Genomic DNA, 20,079 nt, shown 5'->3' with positions numbered 1-20,079 from the left:
TAAGCACTTACCAAAAAAAAAAAAAAGATAAAACTGACAGCAACCAAAAACTCATTTTGGAAAATATCCAGAGTTATGATTTCTAATGTTTGTCAGATTCAGCTGATACTGCTTTTGCCTTGTGGAAATATTTAAAAGAATCCAAGTTTGCCAAAGCAGTAGACTGAAAATTGAAAATTGATATAAAACGGTTACAACACATATTAGTCCAGGGGTGGCAACTTTACATCCTGCTGGCTCAGGAATTCTGGATGTTAAAGCCCACAGGTCATAAAAGTTGCCATAATTGCCTACGCCTGTATTAGTCACAATGTTGCGACTAATGTTCAAGGTTATAGGGGATGCAATGGTTCAGTAGCTAAGATGCTGAACTTGTCAATTGAAAGATCGGCAGTTCAGTGGTTCAAATCCCTAGTGCCGCGTAATGGGATGAGCTCCTGTTACTTGTCCCAGCTTCTGCCAACCTAGCAGTTCGAAAGCATGTAAAAAATGCAAGTAGATAAATAGGGACCACCTTTGGTGGGAAGGTAACAGCATTCTGTGTGCCTTTGGCATTTAGCCATGCCAGCCACATGACCATAGAGACTTCTTCGGACAGCGCTGGCTCTTCGGCTTTGAAACAGAGATCAGCACCGCCTCCTAGAGTTGGGAACGACTAGCACATATGTGCAAGGGGAACCTTTACCTTTACCTTTATAGGGGCTGACTATTCTTGGATGGGTATTACCTATGAATATAAATGCATGTCTAAAAATGGAATCACTTTATGTAGAAGTACCAAAGAAGGTACATAGAAGGTCGACTTTGAAAAAGAATAAATCAATGTATCAAAGAATGAATCCAAAAGCCTAATTAGACAGCTGTATCCGTAAAATACATTTCTTTTCCCCTTCCCCACCACCCTCCAATGCTATGTGATTCAGGAGTAAACTACAGAGTAAGAACTGAATACTAATTAGAGCAGGGGTCACCAACCTTTCGGAACTCAAGGACCACTAAATTCATAATTTTCAATCCCTCGGACCACTAATATGATCTGCCTAATGACCGAATGGGTGGTCGTGGCTAGGTGGTCATGTGACTGAGTGGGCAGTCGATGCCCACTCAGTCAATGTCATTTATGTCAAGGGCCGCCTCGCCAGTCTCTACTTACCCCTCCCTTCCCAGACCTCCTCGCCTGCCTGCTCAGGCTCCTTAGGGCCCCAACAGGAAGCAATTGTTGGAGCTAAGCAGCCACCGTGAGAACGAGTCCATAGTTTGAGGATCCCTGATTTAGTGCAATATAAAAAATGCAAATAATTTTTCTGTGGACCACCAAAATTTTCTCACGGACCACCAGTGGTCCACAGACTACCAGTTGATGACCGCTGAATTAGATTGTGATTTGGAGTCCCTGTTTAAATTGTAACACAACAAAAATTAGTTTTCCAACATGTCATTTTTTTCAGTGTTTACAAACCATCAATCAATATTGCAAATATCACTATAAATGTTTTAAATAAAAATGAATAAAACGTCTCTGATACTTGACATGTCAGGGTTGGTTATAGTGAGACATGCTTGTGTTACCTTCTTAACTGAGGACCTCCCTTGAAACCTTTGGCCTAGAATACAATCAGCATTGGGATATACAGCACACAAAAGAAGTTCCCATGGTACCAAAAGGGTTTTTTTGTACAAATTGTAATATTATACATATAAATGCAGCTTGATTTTAATCTTACAGTGTAGTGCTTTAAAAATTGTGTGTGTGTGTATGTGTGTGTGTGTGTGTGTGTATGCATATTGAGTGACCTAAAATTCTCAACAAGATGTATACAATGTATAAGGTATTGCTGCTGGATTAGGTGAGTGTTGTCACAGACAAGATCAGGGGTATTATGTTTTGTTTTTTTTAAAAAACAACTCTCTTCACACAATGTTTAATTATTTTTTGATGATATACAAAACATTTCAGAAGAGAAGAACAAGATTCCTATTTAAATCTAGAGTTCTTTTCCTAACTTTGCAAAATGGAATGCATTTTTTTAACTTATCTTTCTCCAGAGCATAGTTAATTATATTTTTATAAGCTGAAGGGCCCAGGAAAGCTTCAAAAACATACTGCACATTTTCCTGAATGAAATTGTTTGCATGCATGTTGCATCTGTACAGATCATAAGGGAAGACCTAAAAGATTATATCAATCCACATCTGTATCTGTTTATGTGAAGATAGTATCGGTTTGTTTTCTAAGGGGAAATACGAGAATGGCAATGAGGAATGGAAGTGTTGCCCCACTTAGAAGTATAAGAGGAGAAATGGATATGCCATATATGAAGAATATGTCATATAAAAAAGAAGAGAGAACAAATACAGTAATTAAAACATATAAGCTCAATTCTAGCACGTGGATGGAATCTGCAGTATTCTCATAGTATTGCCAAAACTTCATGACAAATCACAGAGGTGTCAACAATATCCAAATTATTTGTTCCCATATAATATATAATTTTAATATATATAAAATCTCATATAATATGTCTGGAGTTTTCCAAACATATTTCCCTACAGTTATTTCCCCTGTATTTTTATACTTTAAATCACTTACCACACAAGGCTGGTAATTCCTCTTAATTAATTATTATTTTCCTTTTCCCACCCATATCTAATTGTTTTGCCTAGAAGGCTGGTTGCATTTTCTTGTTTTGTTTTGTCATCTGTGGGAAGATTCATCACTCTTTGGCTCCTTCCAACCAAAAGATACCTACATGGATTTCGTTTTTAGATTCATAACAGTGATAAATTTTATACCCATGCAATATCAGCTAGTTGAACTCTTCTGAGTATTAACTATTCTGAGTATTAATTGGCTATCATAAAGGTTATCTTACTTGGGTCATGTCATGAGAGCTGACTCGAAAACTCAGTCATGCTGGGAAGGATCAGCAGAAAATGGAGAAGAGGCCGCCCTAGTATCTGTTGGCTGGGCGTGGATGATATTGAGATGGCTGTGGAAGATCTGAAGGAGGCAGTAAAAATCAGAGGGGCATGAAGAGTGCTGATACATAGAGTAGCCGAGGGTCGGACACAATTGAATGTCTAACAACGACGTATTAAATGGACTTCTACAGACTTGTCCCATGTAAATGTTTCACTAAGACTTATCCAGGAAGCATTTTGTAGATAAGACATTCACACTCCTGACTTGAATTCTTTGTTAGGGAACTCTGGCACACTGGGCTTGGTTGGCAGTGGCGGCGGCGGCACCATTGGCGGGTAGGAAATGCCGCCAGATGGCGGTTTAGGATTGCAGCTCTACTGAGGTGCAGCCCACAGCACCACCGCCTGTTCGTTGCAGCCCGGTTTGGACCCATCTCCCGTGGCACCGTAGGATTCCCGGGGGCGCTGCCTCAGCTGAGGTTGGATTTGAAAACAATTACGAAGACATTGACAGATAGATACCTCTACAAGATATCTTTTTGGTTACATTAGCAGGTCATAGTGCGCATCAAAATTATTACTTCAGAGTTACCAGTGTTACAGGATACTACAAATGAAACTACTGCACATTCAGATGTTGGTAGTGAATTGGAAGAAACGGAACTGAAGAAAAGAAAACATGGCCGCCCTAGTAAACCTCCAGTATGCTATTTTTTTTTCCTCTGAATACCTGTTAAGATTGTACCATTTCATTTTCTTAATTCACACATTAGCAGTTGTTGATGCTGGAGATATTTGAAGACTTGCGCTGTGTATTGTACAAGTAGCATGTCAGCATTATTTATTATTATAAAAATTAACTAAGAATTGACTTTTCATATTCCATTTTAAAAAATTATTTACTGGTTATTGTTTTTGCCCAGTAGGGAGCAACATCATAAGCCCCTGAGATAGGTCAGGGCTAAAATATCAATATATAACTCATTCACATGTCTTGGGAGTTGTAAAGGAAAACAGTATGAAGAAAGGTCAATCTCTATTCCAGCCCCTTGCCACCTCTACTGTAATTGATTTGTGATGACTGATTCTTTTTTAAATACTGCCGGCTTCTATCTCCCATCGTCCGGTACGTTCCCACAGAGAGGGACTCCTCAGGGTGCCGTCAGCCAAACAGTGTTGACTGGCGGCCCCCAGGGGGAGGGCCTTCTCTGTGGGGGCTCCGACCCTGTGGAATGAACTTCCCCTCGGACTTCGACAATTACCTGACCTTAGGACCTTTCGCCGCAAACTTAAAACTTATTTATTTCGTATGGCTGGACTAGCCTGATTTTTATTTTTATTGGATGGGTTTTTAAAATTTTGTGATTTTATGGGGGAGTATGTTTTTTAACATTTTGGGCATTTAAATTAGTTTTTTAAGGGATGTTTTTAATTATTGTGTGTATTTATATTTTATCTGCCTGTTCACCGCCCTGAGTCCTTTGGGAGAAGGGCGGTATACAAATTAAAATATTATTATTATTATTATTATTATTAAATAAATATCAAATGTATATGTTTGTATGAAATTGTGTTAATGATCTGATACAATATATACAATTGTTAGGGAACTCTATTAAAAAGGCCAATGTAAAAATCTAAATAGTAACTTGAATGCAAATATTATTAAGTTCAGCTTTTGAATGAGTTGTGTAAATGAGATGCATAAGCCTAGTGGATGATTTTTAACTAAAACAGGATAAAGGACTTTAACTTACTTATTATTTATTTGCAAAATGTTATGACAGTCCAATCCAGGATTCCACACATGTCATTCAATATGAAATGCCACAATTATTAAGACAATATGTAGAAATTACCATTAAAATTTCTTTAAAAATCTAACTCTGGAGGTAAGAACAAGAGTACCCCCAAGCGCAGGTTGTTCTATATGTTATATAGAACATCATTACATCACAAATAGTAATGAGGTGGGGGCATCTTAATCTGGGAGAGACAAGATGTTATATAACATAGGGGTAGCCACTGCTTTCAAACTCTACCCTCTTCCCCCTTACTGGTGAGAATTTCAGCATACCTGCTCAGCGTACATGCAAACAGGGCAGGGAGATTCCAGTTAGAAAAGACTCATGCTATATAGAGCTTTATAAGTCTTAACCAGCATTTTTAATTTTACACAAAAAGTTATTGGTTGCCCACAGTGTAAGTGTTGTCCACAGTATAAAAAAAGCTGTCACCCTTCAACAATTGGACCACAACCTTTGGAATCAACTGCAGTTTGCAATTAGGCTTTAAGGACAGCCTAAATAGAATATATTGCAGCGGTCAAATATGACTCAATCAAGGGCATCATTAACTATGCAAGGGTTTAAAGAAAGTTGCAACTGGCATACCATCTGGCTGTCCTAACTCATGACCTCCACATAAGGTTACTAGTTCTTACGTACTTTTTAAAGTAAATAAGAACATGAGTGATTTTCTCAGCATGACATATGTTGCAACTGGAATTCTTGTCTGGGAATGGCAGTTGCAATACATCTAAGCATCAGAAAGCAGATGGTGCGTAGAGGATCTCTTTTCCTGTGCTTTGGCTTCCATCACATAGTTTGGAGAAGGTAATTCCTTTGTCTTCTCTGGTGCAGTAGGTCTTATTTTACCTTCATTTGTTTTTTGTTGTGCTACTTGAGATAACAGCCATAAATTAGGAAGGTAATATTACATACTGTGTATTGAATACATATTGTGGCTAGAAATCAGATTAAGGTAATGACTAGAAATAGAATTATGGTATGTATTGTGGAAAAGCTCACATTTTCTTGAGAGATCACACTCACATCTATAGATAGCATCTGATTTGCAGTTGTGTCCCTTTGAAAACATCAGAATTTTACATGATAAATATATTACTTAAATCAAATGCAAATTCAAACCTTTATTGTCAGAGTACAACATGTGTACAATGAGATTGTCTGAGCCTCCCTTTGTGCACCCCCCAACCCAATACAACTCACAGTGAAAGACAGTAAAAGAAAAGAAAAATCCCTAATCCAGTGAATCCTACTAACAAACACACAATCCTATTACACCGTGCGAACTTATTGCACATTGCGTCAGCCCCGCAAGTCAATTGTACTATGTTGTTGTAAAATTATTTTCCATTCAGAAGCCTGACAGCCCACGGATAAAAACTGTTCTTCAGCCTATTTGTGCGGCTGCCTATGCTTCTATATCTCCTTCCCGACTGCAGGAGAATAAAGAAGCGCTGGCCAGGGTGTGAGTTGTCCCTGAGGATTTTCCTCACTCTTCAGAAATGTGTTCTGTCTTGAGTAGAGGATGTTTCTCCACTAACAATTGTAGTAGAAAAAAATCATTAACAATTTTGATGGTACTATGGTTTCCATTGTTTTCCAGTGTGGGCCTGTTCACTTTTATTTTATTAAATATAATACTCAATACGTCATGAGTGTAAAAGGGAAAAACTCTTTAGCATTGCTGCATTATTGAATATTGCAAATATTACAGAACATTTCACACTTACTTGTATTTATTTTGCTGTCCTTTAGTGGCCAAAATGATTTTTGGATTATTTAATTGTATTTTTGATGGTGTTCTTGCCATTGTTTCCTATAGAAACAATACAAAACAATACGAATATGGATGGGAGTTGATTGCCTGAGGTGACTCATACAAACATACAACTTTATGAAGAATTTGGGGGCAAGGGGCAAGTAACTGAAGCACTTTCACATAATTAATGCCAAATATGCAACTTTGATGAGAAAGTACACTTTAGAGCCACCTAGAGGACTTCAAGTTATTTGATTCTATATTTCTGAGTCTGAACCATCAATATTCACATTATAGGAAGAACAGTGAAAGACTATGAATCAATACTAATAGTTCCTTGTAATCTATATAAGTTGACATTAAATGTGTGGCTTCATTAAGCTGTGGAAAAGCATTATTTCTGTCAGGATAGGTCAAAGACAGGATAGGTCTCATTTCAAAAGTCGGTTACAAATATCCAGAATATTAAAAACAATATGAGAATAATTTTGAACATGTTGAAATACTATGAAGCACATCCAGAAAACAAATGGCACTAATGTTTCTAGACACGCAGAACGCATTTGACAATTTAAACTGGCTATTCATGATACTGCAACTAAAATATACGGAATTTGGGGAAAAAATTATAAATATGATCAAAGCAATATGCACAAACAGAGTGTTTGTGAATGGGGACATAACAGAGAATATTAATATTAAAAGAGGCACAAGACAAGGATGCCCATTGTTCCCCTTATTATTTATTCTGACTCTGGAAGTATTAAATAGAAACATCCGCCAAGATAAAAAAAATAAAAGGCATGGAGATAAAAAAAAGAAAAATACGAACTACAAGCTTTTGCAGATGATTTGGTATTCATCATAAAAGAACCTCAAGAAACGGGACCCAAACTAATAAAGAAAAAAAGACTATGGTGACGTTGCAGGATTGAAAATAAATAAAGACAAAACTAAAATCCTAGCTAACAATCTTACAAAGGAACAGAAAAAAGACTTAATGGAAAAGAGAGACATTCAGATAGTAAAAAAAGTAAAATATTTGGGAATACATCTATCAGTGAGATGTGTAACAAAAAAAGAAGTCAATTACTTAAAATTAACAACAGCAAATTAAATTGGATCTGGAAAAGTGGAAAAACATGCAATTATCACTGTAAGGAAGAATAGCCACCATCAAAATGAATATCCTACTGAGACTGTTGTACCTAACAATAAAGCTAGAAAGGAAATATTTTGAGGAATTAAATAGAATGGTAACCAAATTTATATGGCAAAGCAGAAAGGCAAGAATTAGGCTGAAATTAATGCAAGACTCTACCAATAGTAGAGTCTTGCATTAATTTGGGTTGCCAAATTAGAAATTATACTATCAAGCAGCTGCCCTTACCTGGCTAAAAGAATGGATAACTCTGAGACATAGACAATTGTATTGGAGGGACATGATTTACTACTGGGGTGGCATGCCTTTCTATGGTACGAGAAACACAAAGCACATAAATACTTTCAGGGACACTACATTAGAAATGCCCTACTCTCAATATGGGCAAAAATCAAGGAAAAACACTATTTGAAAATATCAGTCTGGGTCTCCACGATGGAGGCACTAGCATACCCAAATGTGATGGATATGGGAAAAATTGTAAGATACAAAGATATTTTAAATGAGAAGGAGGAGTTGAAAAACAAACAGGAATTGAATAGCCAAGGGATAAATTTAGCATGGTGGCCGCATACAATCTAGATACTATAAAGATGTTAAAACACATGGTTTTTATAAAGAACCAACAGAATTGGATCAAATCTTAATAGCATTGGAGGAAAAAATTGATTAAAAAATTCTATAATTATTTATTGACTATTAGAATGAAAAAGGAGCAAGTAAAAGAAACTATGATGGGATGGGCTAAATATTTTGGGTATTCTATAGAATTGAACAAATGGCAAAACTTGTGGGACAGTTAACAGCAGCCAGAATCGTGTTCGCACAACATTGGAAGGGTGAGGAGATCCCCAAAGAAGAAGAGATAAAAAATTTTTTTAGAATGTGCAGAAATGAATAAACTAACATTTATTTATTTATTTATTTATTTATTTAATCATATTTATATACCGCCCTATCTCCCGAGGGACTCAGGGCGGTTTACAGGCACTAAAAACAGATAAATACAATATAAATACAATATAAAAACAATTAAAAAACTTATTCTAAAGCCCATTAATTAAAAAGTATAAAAATAAAACCCAATTTAAAACCCATAAATTTAAAATCTAACTCAGTCCTGCACAATTAAATAAGTATGTTTTAAGCCCGCGGCGGAAGGTCCGAAGGTCCGAAAGCTGACGAAGTCCGGGGGGTAGATCGTTCCAGAGGGTGGGAGCCCCCACAGAGAAGGCCCTTCCCCTGGGCGTCGCCAGACGACATTGCCTCGCTGACGGCACCCTGAGGAGACCCTCTCTGTGAGAGCGCACGGGTCGGTGAGAGCCGTGAAATTAAAGAAATTTGAAATTAAAGAAAAGGAAGCCACTGAATATTCTGAGGTATGGGATCTATTCTATCAATGGTTAAATAAGAGAAACAGGACTTACACCTTCAAAAATTACAAGAGAAAGGTTAATTTTATTATTAGGGTTGTTTATTGTAACTTATTAATTTTGATTAATTTTGATTAGTAGTAACAATTAATATATATTAATTGTTATGAGGGAAAAGCACTGTTATGAGATTACTATTAGAGAATACTATTATTATTACTATGATGAATATTACTCAAAAGAATTGTAATCAGACAACACACTGTTTATATGGATTTTGGAACATGTTGCTCTTTTTATTTATATTAATAAAAATTAAATTTAAAAAACAAATATCCAGAATATATGCAACTCTATAGGAAGTTTAAGTCAAGAGTTCACCTTAAGTTATGTATTTGCAGACATTGTAATCAATAGATTACACAGTGAAAATAAATTCTTAGTTTTTTATAAACACTCAGATCCCACAAGCTATTCATCGATGTGTTTGTGTGTGTGAGGGAAAGAAAGAAAGAGAGAGAGAAGAAGAATAAAGGGAGAGAGGAGGAAAGGAAGAAAGTTCAGGTTAGCAAATAGAAAGCAGATATTTTGAACTTCATATCCCAACAGTCTAAACCAGAATAGTCAATAGTAAAATTATGGGATTTCTAATTCTAGAAAATTTGGAACCAATTTTCATATCCCAGTTCTATTAGTTCCATCAATAGGATTTTTAACTGATAAGAGCAATGGTATATCATATTTAAAGTAACATAATAATGTTACATATATATTCTATTGCTGTGTTTTAATTTTCAATAATTTGTATAATCCATATTATAGTGGTAGATTAATTATTATGGGCTTTTCATATATTAAAATATGTATTGAATGTTGAGAGAATTCTGAAAGCACACATAACTTTTGTAATTCAGCTGAAGTACAGCTGTTTTCTTACTGGAATTTTATTATTATGTTTATTAATCTTAAATTGTTGATTCATTGGCTCTTTTAGCATAATAATCAATTAGAAAGACATGAACCACTCTCTTTTCTACTGTTTTCTAATGTATCCTCAGCACTTCGAGATGCCAGCAAACAGTCTATTAATAGTGATTGGAAGATAGAACATTCTGGAACATTCAACATTGCTGGTACCACTGTCCATTATGTTAGGAGAGGTCTATGGGAAAAAATTTCTGCCAAAGGTCCAACTACATCACCTTTACATTTATTGGTATAGTAGCATAGATAATTTATTTAAATGTATTCTAAGGTATGAGGTGAAATGTTTATGTCTAAATATATGTATTGTTTTGCAAGCAGTATGGTAATAACGTAACACAAAACCAGTTATGCCAGATCAGACAACAGACTCATTTAGTCTAACACATTATTGGTTCATATCAAGAAAGTGGCTAGCTATTTCCTAATGAGAATCCGCAACATAATATGACCCCATTAGTAATTCATATCAGTATCAGAAGGCCTTCATTCTTCATGACTGGAGATAAGATTTGGCATCATGATATGCATCTTCTCTATGAAAAGTATCTCCTTGATTACAAGAATGTATATATTCTAAAAAAAAATCTAGGAGAAAAGGAGATGTATGCATAAATTGAACAATATGCTAATGATCAACTATACTTACAATTATTAAAATAGTGAATCTTTAATGTCTCCATAATCTCAAATGTGCTCAAACTCTGGATGTGCTAATTTTGATTACTATTCAGACTGTATGGGAAAGTTCTAGTTGTGTTCAGAGCATGGATATGTGAAAGTGCAGAACATCAAATTCTTAATTCATTTCAGTGGAAAGAACCAATCTATGCAAATAAGCTTCTATAAGTAAATTCAAATCAACACACTCAGAAAGTTTTGTATTTGTACTTATGTGTACATACATGAAGTACTGTACATTGAATAATCATGAATAGGATGATGGAGACAAAAATAAAATCTGGCTTTGATGAGTAGACTAATTGTAGACCTACAGTTGCAGGTAGTCCCTTGATTTATAACTACAATTGAGCCTAAAATTTCCTTTGCTAAGCAAGACAGTGGTTAAGTGAGTTTTGGCCCATTTTATGACTATACTTACCATAGTTAAGTGAATCATTGCAGTTATTAAATCAGTAAAATAGTTGTTAAGTGAATATAGCTTCCCCATTGACTTTGCTTGTGAAAAGGTCGCAAAAGGTGATCACATGACCTCAGGACATTGCAACTATCAGAAATATAAGTAAGTTGACAAGCATCTAAATTTTGATCATGTTACCACAGGGATGCTCTAACAGTTGTTTGAAAAATGGTCATAAGTCACTTTTTTCAGTGCCATTGTAAACTTCAAACACTCACTAAATGAATGGTTGTAAGTCAAGGATTACAGTACTTGTACCAGAATTCCTAGCCAACAGAATGGTTCGATGGCTGGCAGAATTCTCAGGGTATGCTGACAGATTTTTCCTTCCTTCCTTCCTTCCTTCCCTCCTTCCCTCCCTTCTTTCCTATAAATGAAGTCTCTCATATTGATTAATACCGGTCTTATTTTTCCTGCTGGAAGTTAGCATTTAGAGACCAGAATTTCTTAGCTGTTCTGCATGAGATAGTTTTAACTTTGAATGCTGGGCATTTATTTTATGGAATTTCTTTATGATCTTCTGTAGACTGATGTTCTTTTTTTATTATGTCTGCTTCTTTTTTTGTCTTATCTAGACATACAGATATTAATTACATATATGTTACAGGTCCTGCTTTTTCAAGATCAGAATTATGGGCTACATTATGAATATACTATTCCTTTGGATCCAGTTACTGAGAATCAGAGCACAAAAGTATCAGAACCTCTATTTATGTGGACCCACTCAGGCTGGGAAGACTGCAATGCTGTATGTGGAGGAGGTAATGATTATACATTTGTGGTATAGCTACATATGTATTGCTGTAATACTTAAAGGTTTGACACTACTTCCACTATATTAATTTTGTCATTAGGGCTACTAAGTCAGCCCAACTGCAGTAAAAAAGCAGAATTGTTCAAATATTTATATAAGAGGGGTAAAACACAAAGATAAATATCTTTACCATAGAAAAAGTCAAACTTGTTTTGTTTTGTCCTGGTAAACCTCCAGCAAGATGAAAAAGGATTCCAATTAGCCCTTTAACTGTATATTCATAAATGTTTATTCACATAGAACACATGCGGACCCTCTGTGCCTGCGCAAACCCTTCTGTGCATGCGCAGAGGGTAAAAACAGGTTAACCAGGTTTTAAGCAGGAAGTAATAATGACTGGGCAGGTGGGTGGAGCCTCTCGCTGCTGTCGCTACCGGTTCTCCAAACCACCCCGCCATCGCTACCGGTTTGGCCGAATCAGTCCGAACTGGTAGCATTTCACCCCTGATATGAACCTTAACAATTTCTTCAATAAACCATTTTACATCGTTCTACAGAAAATGTTTAGCAAAAGTGTTCATTTAGGTTTATAATTTTGACTAACATAAAACTTGCTGTTGTTCCTAACTGTTTAGAAAACTAAACTTTTTTCATTTCTAGGTTTGTTTGTTTGTTTTTTTGCAGTTTTAATGTAAATTTTTAAAACTATCTTAAAAGTTATATATAAAAATATGAAATCTTCAGTAATTTATTTCATCAATTTCAGGATGGAATTTGATATTTATCTCCAAGTGAAAATAAGATAGTGAAAAGCATTAGTTTTTTCCTAGTATAAATATTTTATTTATTAATATTTCAATAATGTTGAATAATTGTATTCAATGATAAAACTTTTGTCATCAAAGCTATCTGCAAACTTTGTTTTCGTTTTATCAGGTGAAAGAAAGACAAGAGTATCCTGCACAAAAATTTTGAATAAGCATATTAGTTTTGTGGATAACAAGAAATGCAAACATTTAACAAAACCTGAACCACAAATTCGAAAGTGCAATGAGCAGCCATGCCATACTAGGTGAGGTTAAGACCCAAAATGAAGATTCGTACAATGGACACTGAGATGGAATGAGAAGCTGTCCTTTGGGAATTAACTCATAGTTTTGGGATATTCTCTTTGACATTGAATGGATGATGGATGCCTTGGTCTAAAGAATTAAGCAAGGAAATGATACTTAGGAAGTGGAAATGGGGAGAGGCTACTTGGGACATGTGAATTTTCAGCCATAATTATCAGATATTGACTATTAACCTCTTCTTTCTGTAATTTTATGGAACAAAAAATATAATATTTGATCAATATTATCTATCTAATTATGTATGTTATAATTTCAAGAATGATCTGATTTCTAAAAGGATGCAGTTAATCAGTTAACATATATATTTATAATAGCAATAATTAACAAAATAGATACATTAAGATTTTTAAAGCAATTAGTTTCAGCTTTCAACTGTTGTTTTATCAAAAAAAAATGTAGATTGTGAGAAATATAATTAGATAATTCAAATTATCTGCATCAGGAGAAACAAAAAGAGTAATAGTAATCAGTGATGGTTAACATGATACTAAATTGGAGTCATTACTAGAGCTAATGCTTGCATGTTTATAATGGATAGCTTTGTAGATTTTGGAAAAGTTAGCAAATAAATAATTAAACAGAATGCTAGGAATGGTGCTAAGTTAAGATAATAGAAGTAGAAACCTGTATTCCATATATCAAATCAAATAGTAGATAAAAGTATTTTTAGGTGCATGAACAGGCAAGCAGAAGATTAAATATCATATTCTTGTCTTCTTGTCCTGTTTCTCCCATAATTTTTATTTGATACCAGAATTTCACTTCTTCCATTGCAGAACATACTTGCTTTTTTCCACTGATATAAATCATGCTAATTTTAAGAAAGACACTGTAAAAACAACAAACATTAGCTTCCTTTCCTATTCTATGTATATATAAGATTTTAAAATAGAACCTACCTGGATAAGATATTAAATTCAAATTTCTGTTTCACCTTTTTTAATGAAGATAGCCAGAGAGATTTAACATATTAAAGTGGGAGATTTTAACTCTACTTCCAGCCATCTTCCTGAAAAATTCTCACTTTTGAAGTTGTCATTTCCATCCATAGACATCTCCATTGGCACTAATAGATTATTTCCTAATAAGGAAAATATCAGCTTCAGAAGAAAGATTTCAGAAGAAGGGGAAAAAAGGCTAAATTTTAAATTTTCTCCTGATACTATTTGTTTTTTTAAAGTATTGCTTAAATACAGACATGCATCCTTTCATGACACATATAATTGTTTAAACTACTGAAACTGTCACAAATTTCATTAATGTTTCAAGATAGGTTGGTTTGGGATTTTTTAGACTTAAAATGCAATTTTATAACAATGGAAATAAATAATTTCTACAACATACGAAATATCACTATGCTTTGGCTTTAGTTTGACAGAAACAGTATTGTATAAAACATTCAGGACCAAGTAATCATATGAAGAAAATTGTCATTTCACTGGTTAAAGGACTGCTATGTTAGTGGTGCTCAACAAGTTTTTACAGAAATTGAATAACCAAATTAAATTAGAACACATTTTAAAATCAGGCAGAACAGGAAAATATTTTTAAGATTATTTTGACTTGAAAAATCTAGCAAAATGCCCATTCGTGATCCCCCACCCTTTCCTTTAGGTGGATGATGACTGAGTGGACTTCATGCTCAAGGACATGTGGGAAAGGGACACAGAATAGACAGGTAGCCTGTACTCAGCAACTGAGAAATGGAACCCTGATCAGAGCCCGCGAGAAAGACTGTCTTGGCCCTAAGCCCACTTCAACACAGCGCTGTGAAGGCCAGGACTGCATGACAGTGTGGGAAGCTGGCGTGTGGTCAGAGGTACAGTATAAGCATGGATTGTTTATTTACTTACGGTATTTCTAAGCTATTGTTCATACAATTTATTATAAGACAGTTGTCATGAACTTAGTAATCATTTATTTCTATTGATTCTGTTGTATTGGAATGAAACAATATTCTGTACCAAATGAAAGTATAACAAAATACTTTAAATGTCAGGGCAAGTATAAAAAGCTTCATGTGGTGATGAAAAAGATTCGTTGTCAGTGTCAGCTGTGCATTCTTCAAAAGGGCATTTCCTACTCAGTATATTTTATTTCAGGTAAGGTCATAAATAGCACACCAGCCAAAGCTGGCAAAAGCCCACTTCACAATGTATTCTACCTGCCCTCTGTGCAAACACAGGATGCTTCTCCAAATTTTGATCTTTCTGATGGTGCAATACCATCGGGAATCAAGAATGTACAATCCTGGAGATAAAAGGCTTTTGAATTAACCGATACTCTGTCTTCTTTGGGTTGCATCAGATCCAGACACTGAAAGCCATCAGTCATTCCCCCAATAGGCCCAGACTGATGATCTGCAACTGGGTTTCATCAGCCTATTGATCATACCATACCTAAATTTATGGATTATTTATCCCAGAGTGTTTTTGTGTAAATGTTATTCAGAATAGATGTCAGGCCCAGATCAAGAATGACAGAACAATCCAGCTACAATCCAGCTTTTTATTTGCTTATTTGTTTAATCTTTCCAGATTAAAAAATATACTGCTCTAACCCTAGCAGGTATACTCTTTAAGAGATTCTAGGTAGGGAATGGCTATCCTAAATCTCTTCCGCACCACAACCTATTCTGCTCACATAGGATTAGAATAATTGTAATGATGCTTGGGAATATTCCCAACTCCCATTCTTTGCAAGAGATTCCAAAGGATATAGTGGTTAGCTAAGAACCATGAGATACTCGCTCGTTCATATATTTTTTTTGCTTTATTTAAGTGCCCAAAATCAGCCATTCTCTAGGTCACTTACAGAAATTACTGTATTTTTCAGAGTATAAGATGCACCGGAGTATAACATGCACCTTACTTTTGGGGGAGGAAAATAAGAAAAAAGATGATTGGCAGGTGAATTGGCCTCCCGGAATACCCCCAATCAGCTGTTCCCAGAGGTGAATTTTAGCAACAGGTTCCTTGGTTGTGAGCTCTGTGCCTTGCTTTTTTTTGCTTTTTTTCCTGCCTCCGAAACTCCATTTCAGAAAAAAAAAAATCTGCTTCTGAAAGCCTCCAAAACAGAACTTTAGAAAAAAAGCCTCTGAAGCTCTGTTTGGGAGCTTCTTTTCTGAAGCTCTGTTTTGGCCTTTTTTTCTGAAGCTCCATTTGGGGCTTTTTTTCTGAAGCTCCATTTCTGATGCTTTTTTCAGCCTCTGAAACCTCCGTTTGAGAAGCTGGTGGGGCTACATTCGGAGTATAAGACAGACCCAGATTTTCACCCTCTTTTTGGGGAGAAAAAGGTGCATCTTATACTCCAAAAAATACGGTAAAGCTAAAAACGAGATTGAAATCAGGTCTGTGTATCAGCGGTGTAATGCTGGTTTTGGGTGATGTGTGTGAAAATTATGGGAGCTGGAGTTCTAACAGGTTGGAGATGCTGCTGTAAGCACTGGATCGTGTTGTTATCTTTCTACAGTGCTCTGTAAAATGTGGCAAAGGCATACGGCATCGGACCGTAAGGTGCACCAACCCTCGGAAGAAATGTGTTTTGTCCACAAGACCCAGAGAATCAGAAGATTGTGAAGATTATTCCAAGTGTTACATCTGGAGAATGGGAGACTGGTCAAAGGTACAATATGTTTTATGAAATTGTCAGGGCTAGACTTTTCCAAATATTGTGCAATGTATTTTTAGTGAATGAGAAAGCCTGAATAATGAAAAATGAGAAAAAACATAAGTTTATAAAACTGATGTATGTATTCTAGTTTGGCCATGAAAACAATTTAAAATGTGTTGTATATAATATAGTTATGAACGTCCTTCAGAAGAGAAAACATGGAAGAACTCTTAAATTAGCTTTTTTCAAATACTTAAATGAACAGAAACAGCGTCTTTTTCTAACCTTGTGTAGCTGCTTCAGGAACCCAACATGCGAAGCACATCTTCCAAAGGATTTGCATAGCCCTAGCATAGATTTATTTTTTATTGATTGCTGTTGATGTCAGTCTTCATTTACCTCACCATTGTTTCCAATTCCTTAGTTGCCAGCTTGTTTGTTCATACCTTTTACCGTTCCTTGTGTGTCTGTGATTTCAGTTGACTGGGTGCTTAGCCCGTGGGGTGCTTAGCCCGTGGGGTGCTTAGATCTGGCCCCCGGGACTGCCTTGGAAACAGCGAAGGACTGACCCAAGTGCCTCTGCCAGTGAAAATGGAACTTGCACCATGGGCATGCCCACCCTGGCCTCCCGAGGTCAAACAGAACCCTCAATGAAATCGAGTTTGACACCCCTGCTATAAAGCAGTTCTAAGTGGAATGAGACTAAAAACACTATTCCTTGTTCTCTGTCACTGCTGACAGAAAATTTACCAGTCCCTATGATCTTAGTTGAGTAGAATAACAATTACATAGCTCTTCTCTAGAGCTAATTGTTTATTCTTTAAGATACAGATAGTCCTTATTCAGCTACCACAAGTGGGACTAGCAATTTGGTTGCTAAGTAAATCTGTGGTTAAATGAAACCACGTCTGTGCTTATGATCTTATTTCACTGCTTTACAAACCTGTGAAGGTGGTAAAAGCGAGGATTGATCTCAAAGTTACTTTTTCATCACTGTTAAATGATCACTAAATGAGGCAGCTGCTAAATGAGGACTACTTGTATGGGCACAAACATATAACTTGACCTCAAGTTTATTTCACGGTACTTTGCAAAACACAAAAAGAAAACAACCACCGTGATTTTATTGTTAAGCTCTAAAAAATTGCAGTTGTTCTGAACACAATTGCAAAAGATTTAAAAAATTAATTTCAGCACTGCTCTTGCTACCCTTGAATATTAGAAAATGGTTTCTAGGTTCAAAGCCCTCAAATAGGCTCCAAATATCCAATAGTCATTTTGGAACAGCCTTTATATTTAGTAATAGTTTATAGCTATATAAGTACATCTGGTTGTATAATAAGCTTCAAGTCCTGGTTTGTATCCCAGGCTCTTTAAAGGCTAGCCAATATTGCTTGTATTTCATTTTACAAAGTATTCTGTGATTAAAAAAGAAAGAAAGAAATTGACTGATGGTAATAATTGTATTCTGGCATAATGATCTAAGTAGAAATCATTTTATGTAATTAGTGTAGACTTGTTTCCAGTCTTACAGAAAATCTTATTAATAAATGCTGTTTGTGTCAATTGGGAAAAAAATATAAAAGCTTCTTCCATATAAAAATTAGATTTTCATTATTGCCTCATGCATTTATTTTCCTTTTGCAAAATAGGTTTTAAATTATATGTAGAATAGTACCTTTTACTTTGAAAAATGAAAAGTTTTAGTTGAATTTGCAAGTTATGGCGTTGAAAATTTAAATACTTATCAAAAGCACCTTGTACAGAATCAAAAAAATGATGATTCGGAAGGAGCACTAGGTGAGAGTGAGGATTGTTAGCTTCCTGTATAAGAAAGAAACAGTGTTAACCATTCATTTGTATTATGCATTCATGTAATGTAGAAAAATCCTTCTCCCCAGTGAATAATAGCAGTTGAATATCCTGCTTAGTAAATTTTGGAAGGCTGGACAAGCTAAATGTGCTCTTAAAATATCTTCTGCTGCATAAAGCAGATTCTTATTTATGTTTAAGACAAATCAGTAATATATAACTTTTAGTTATAGCTAGTTGAGTTCAGGAGATCTCTGATGGTCTCTAATTAGATTGTTGTTTTTCCTATGTTTTCTGGGTTTTAGAATAGGTGATTTGTAGTTTTTAACAAAACCAGTCATTTGTTCTTGGAACATATTGTTCAAACCTCTGTTGTTAACAATGATACAGATTTTCACTCTCAGTTGAAGCTTTTTTTTTAAAGCTCAGCAGTGATTGCAAACTATTGTAGCTGGAGTAGACAGTTTAAAGGCTATCCTTTGGCAGGGACAGTTTTTTCCTTAATTTTTCCAGAGACCTGCTAGAAGAAGCTATGACATTACATTCTGTCCTTACTTTTTAATCTAAGCATTTTATAGTTATTTCAAATTATAGTTTTGGAAAATTGAGCAAAGACTCAAGTAACATTGGTGAACTCCAAATTGAAACATTTCATATTATCTCTGCAATGATTAGTAGTAGATGAAAACTGAAATAGGTTATATTGCTTTCTATCATCACCTTCTTTGTGGAAGATTCGTTTTTGTAATCTTTGACAAGAATACTCTGCTTGGACTGTTGCTTAGATAGGTTTTTAAAACATTTAATGCTGCATGCAGAGATGTAGAGTAAAAACTTCTATGTCTTTACTAGGTCTTTTTCCAGGCCAGTTAGGATAACCCTGGCTGGAACCATTTTCCAGCCCAGATAAGGTAACTTTGTCTATATAATTTTTGTTTGCTAATCAAGAGCAGTGAAAAGCAGTTCACATTTTGAGGTACATAGTTTTAACATGTGACAGTATTCTGATGGCAAACTGAATTTGAAATAATTTTATCATACCATGATACCTGTACTTTAAAGAAAGGTATGTTTAAGCACAGGGTATGTTTAAGTATTTTAAAAATATAATGTTCTTCTGTATACCAAATTCTTGGCAACTCGTCTTGCAATTGACACCAATTTAAAAGGTTTGATATTTACCAGAGAACAGAAAATTGATGAAAAGCCACACAGAAGTCTCCTGAGGATTCTGTATATGCTATAAACCTGCAGATTGCCACTATATTATATGGGCTAGAGTAGCTGACAACAATTCTACAGTTCTTCATAAAAGAATTGAATTTAGTCTGTTTGTGTAATTGATGATTTTATATCTGGATCATATGGTATTGTACATATGATTATACCATATCGTTAATGCCGTAATCTCTAAATTCATAGGCTTTGTTCCATTAAATCTTGCTTTCCCAATCTAAAATTGTTCCTCTGTAACACTTTAGGGGATCCCACTTGCTGATCAGTCTTTCTTCCTTAATAGTGAGCCTTTAGAATATGAAGGTTTTGGCACTGAAAACATTATTTTGATACTGAAGTGACTTGCAACTGAATGAATAATGCCAACTGCAATTCTGTGGGTG

The 20,079-nt window shown here is 35.3% G+C and overlaps 1 protein-coding gene across 3 annotated transcripts in view; it reads left to right on the top strand.

The window, feature by feature from the left end:
• Nucleotides 1–20,079, top strand: part of ADAMTS19 (ADAM metallopeptidase with thrombospondin type 1 motif 19) — a 116,240-nt gene that overhangs the window by 92,635 nt on the left and 3,526 nt on the right. For 2 of the 3 annotated variants that reach the window (XM_058169987.1, XM_058169989.1), the window contains exons 17-21: nt 10,083–10,240; nt 11,757–11,910; nt 12,840–12,975; nt 14,651–14,855; nt 16,508–16,660. In XM_058169987.1, the coding sequence (XP_058025970.1) occupies nt 10,083–10,240; nt 11,757–11,910; nt 12,840–12,975; nt 14,651–14,855; nt 16,508–16,660 (806 nt within the window). Of the gene's footprint in view, nt 1–10,082; nt 10,241–11,756; nt 11,911–12,839; nt 12,976–14,650; nt 14,856–16,507; nt 16,661–19,312; nt 19,372–20,079 lie in introns of all 3 variants that reach the window. The other variant, XM_058169988.1, reaches the window with a different exon arrangement.

Source organism: Ahaetulla prasina, chromosome 2 (assembly GCF_028640845.1).
Source record: "Ahaetulla prasina isolate Xishuangbanna chromosome 2, ASM2864084v1, whole genome shotgun sequence".
Classification (NCBI taxonomy): domain Eukaryota; kingdom Metazoa; phylum Chordata; class Lepidosauria; order Squamata; family Colubridae; genus Ahaetulla; species Ahaetulla prasina.
This window is presented reverse-complemented; position numbering and strand designations above follow the sequence as displayed.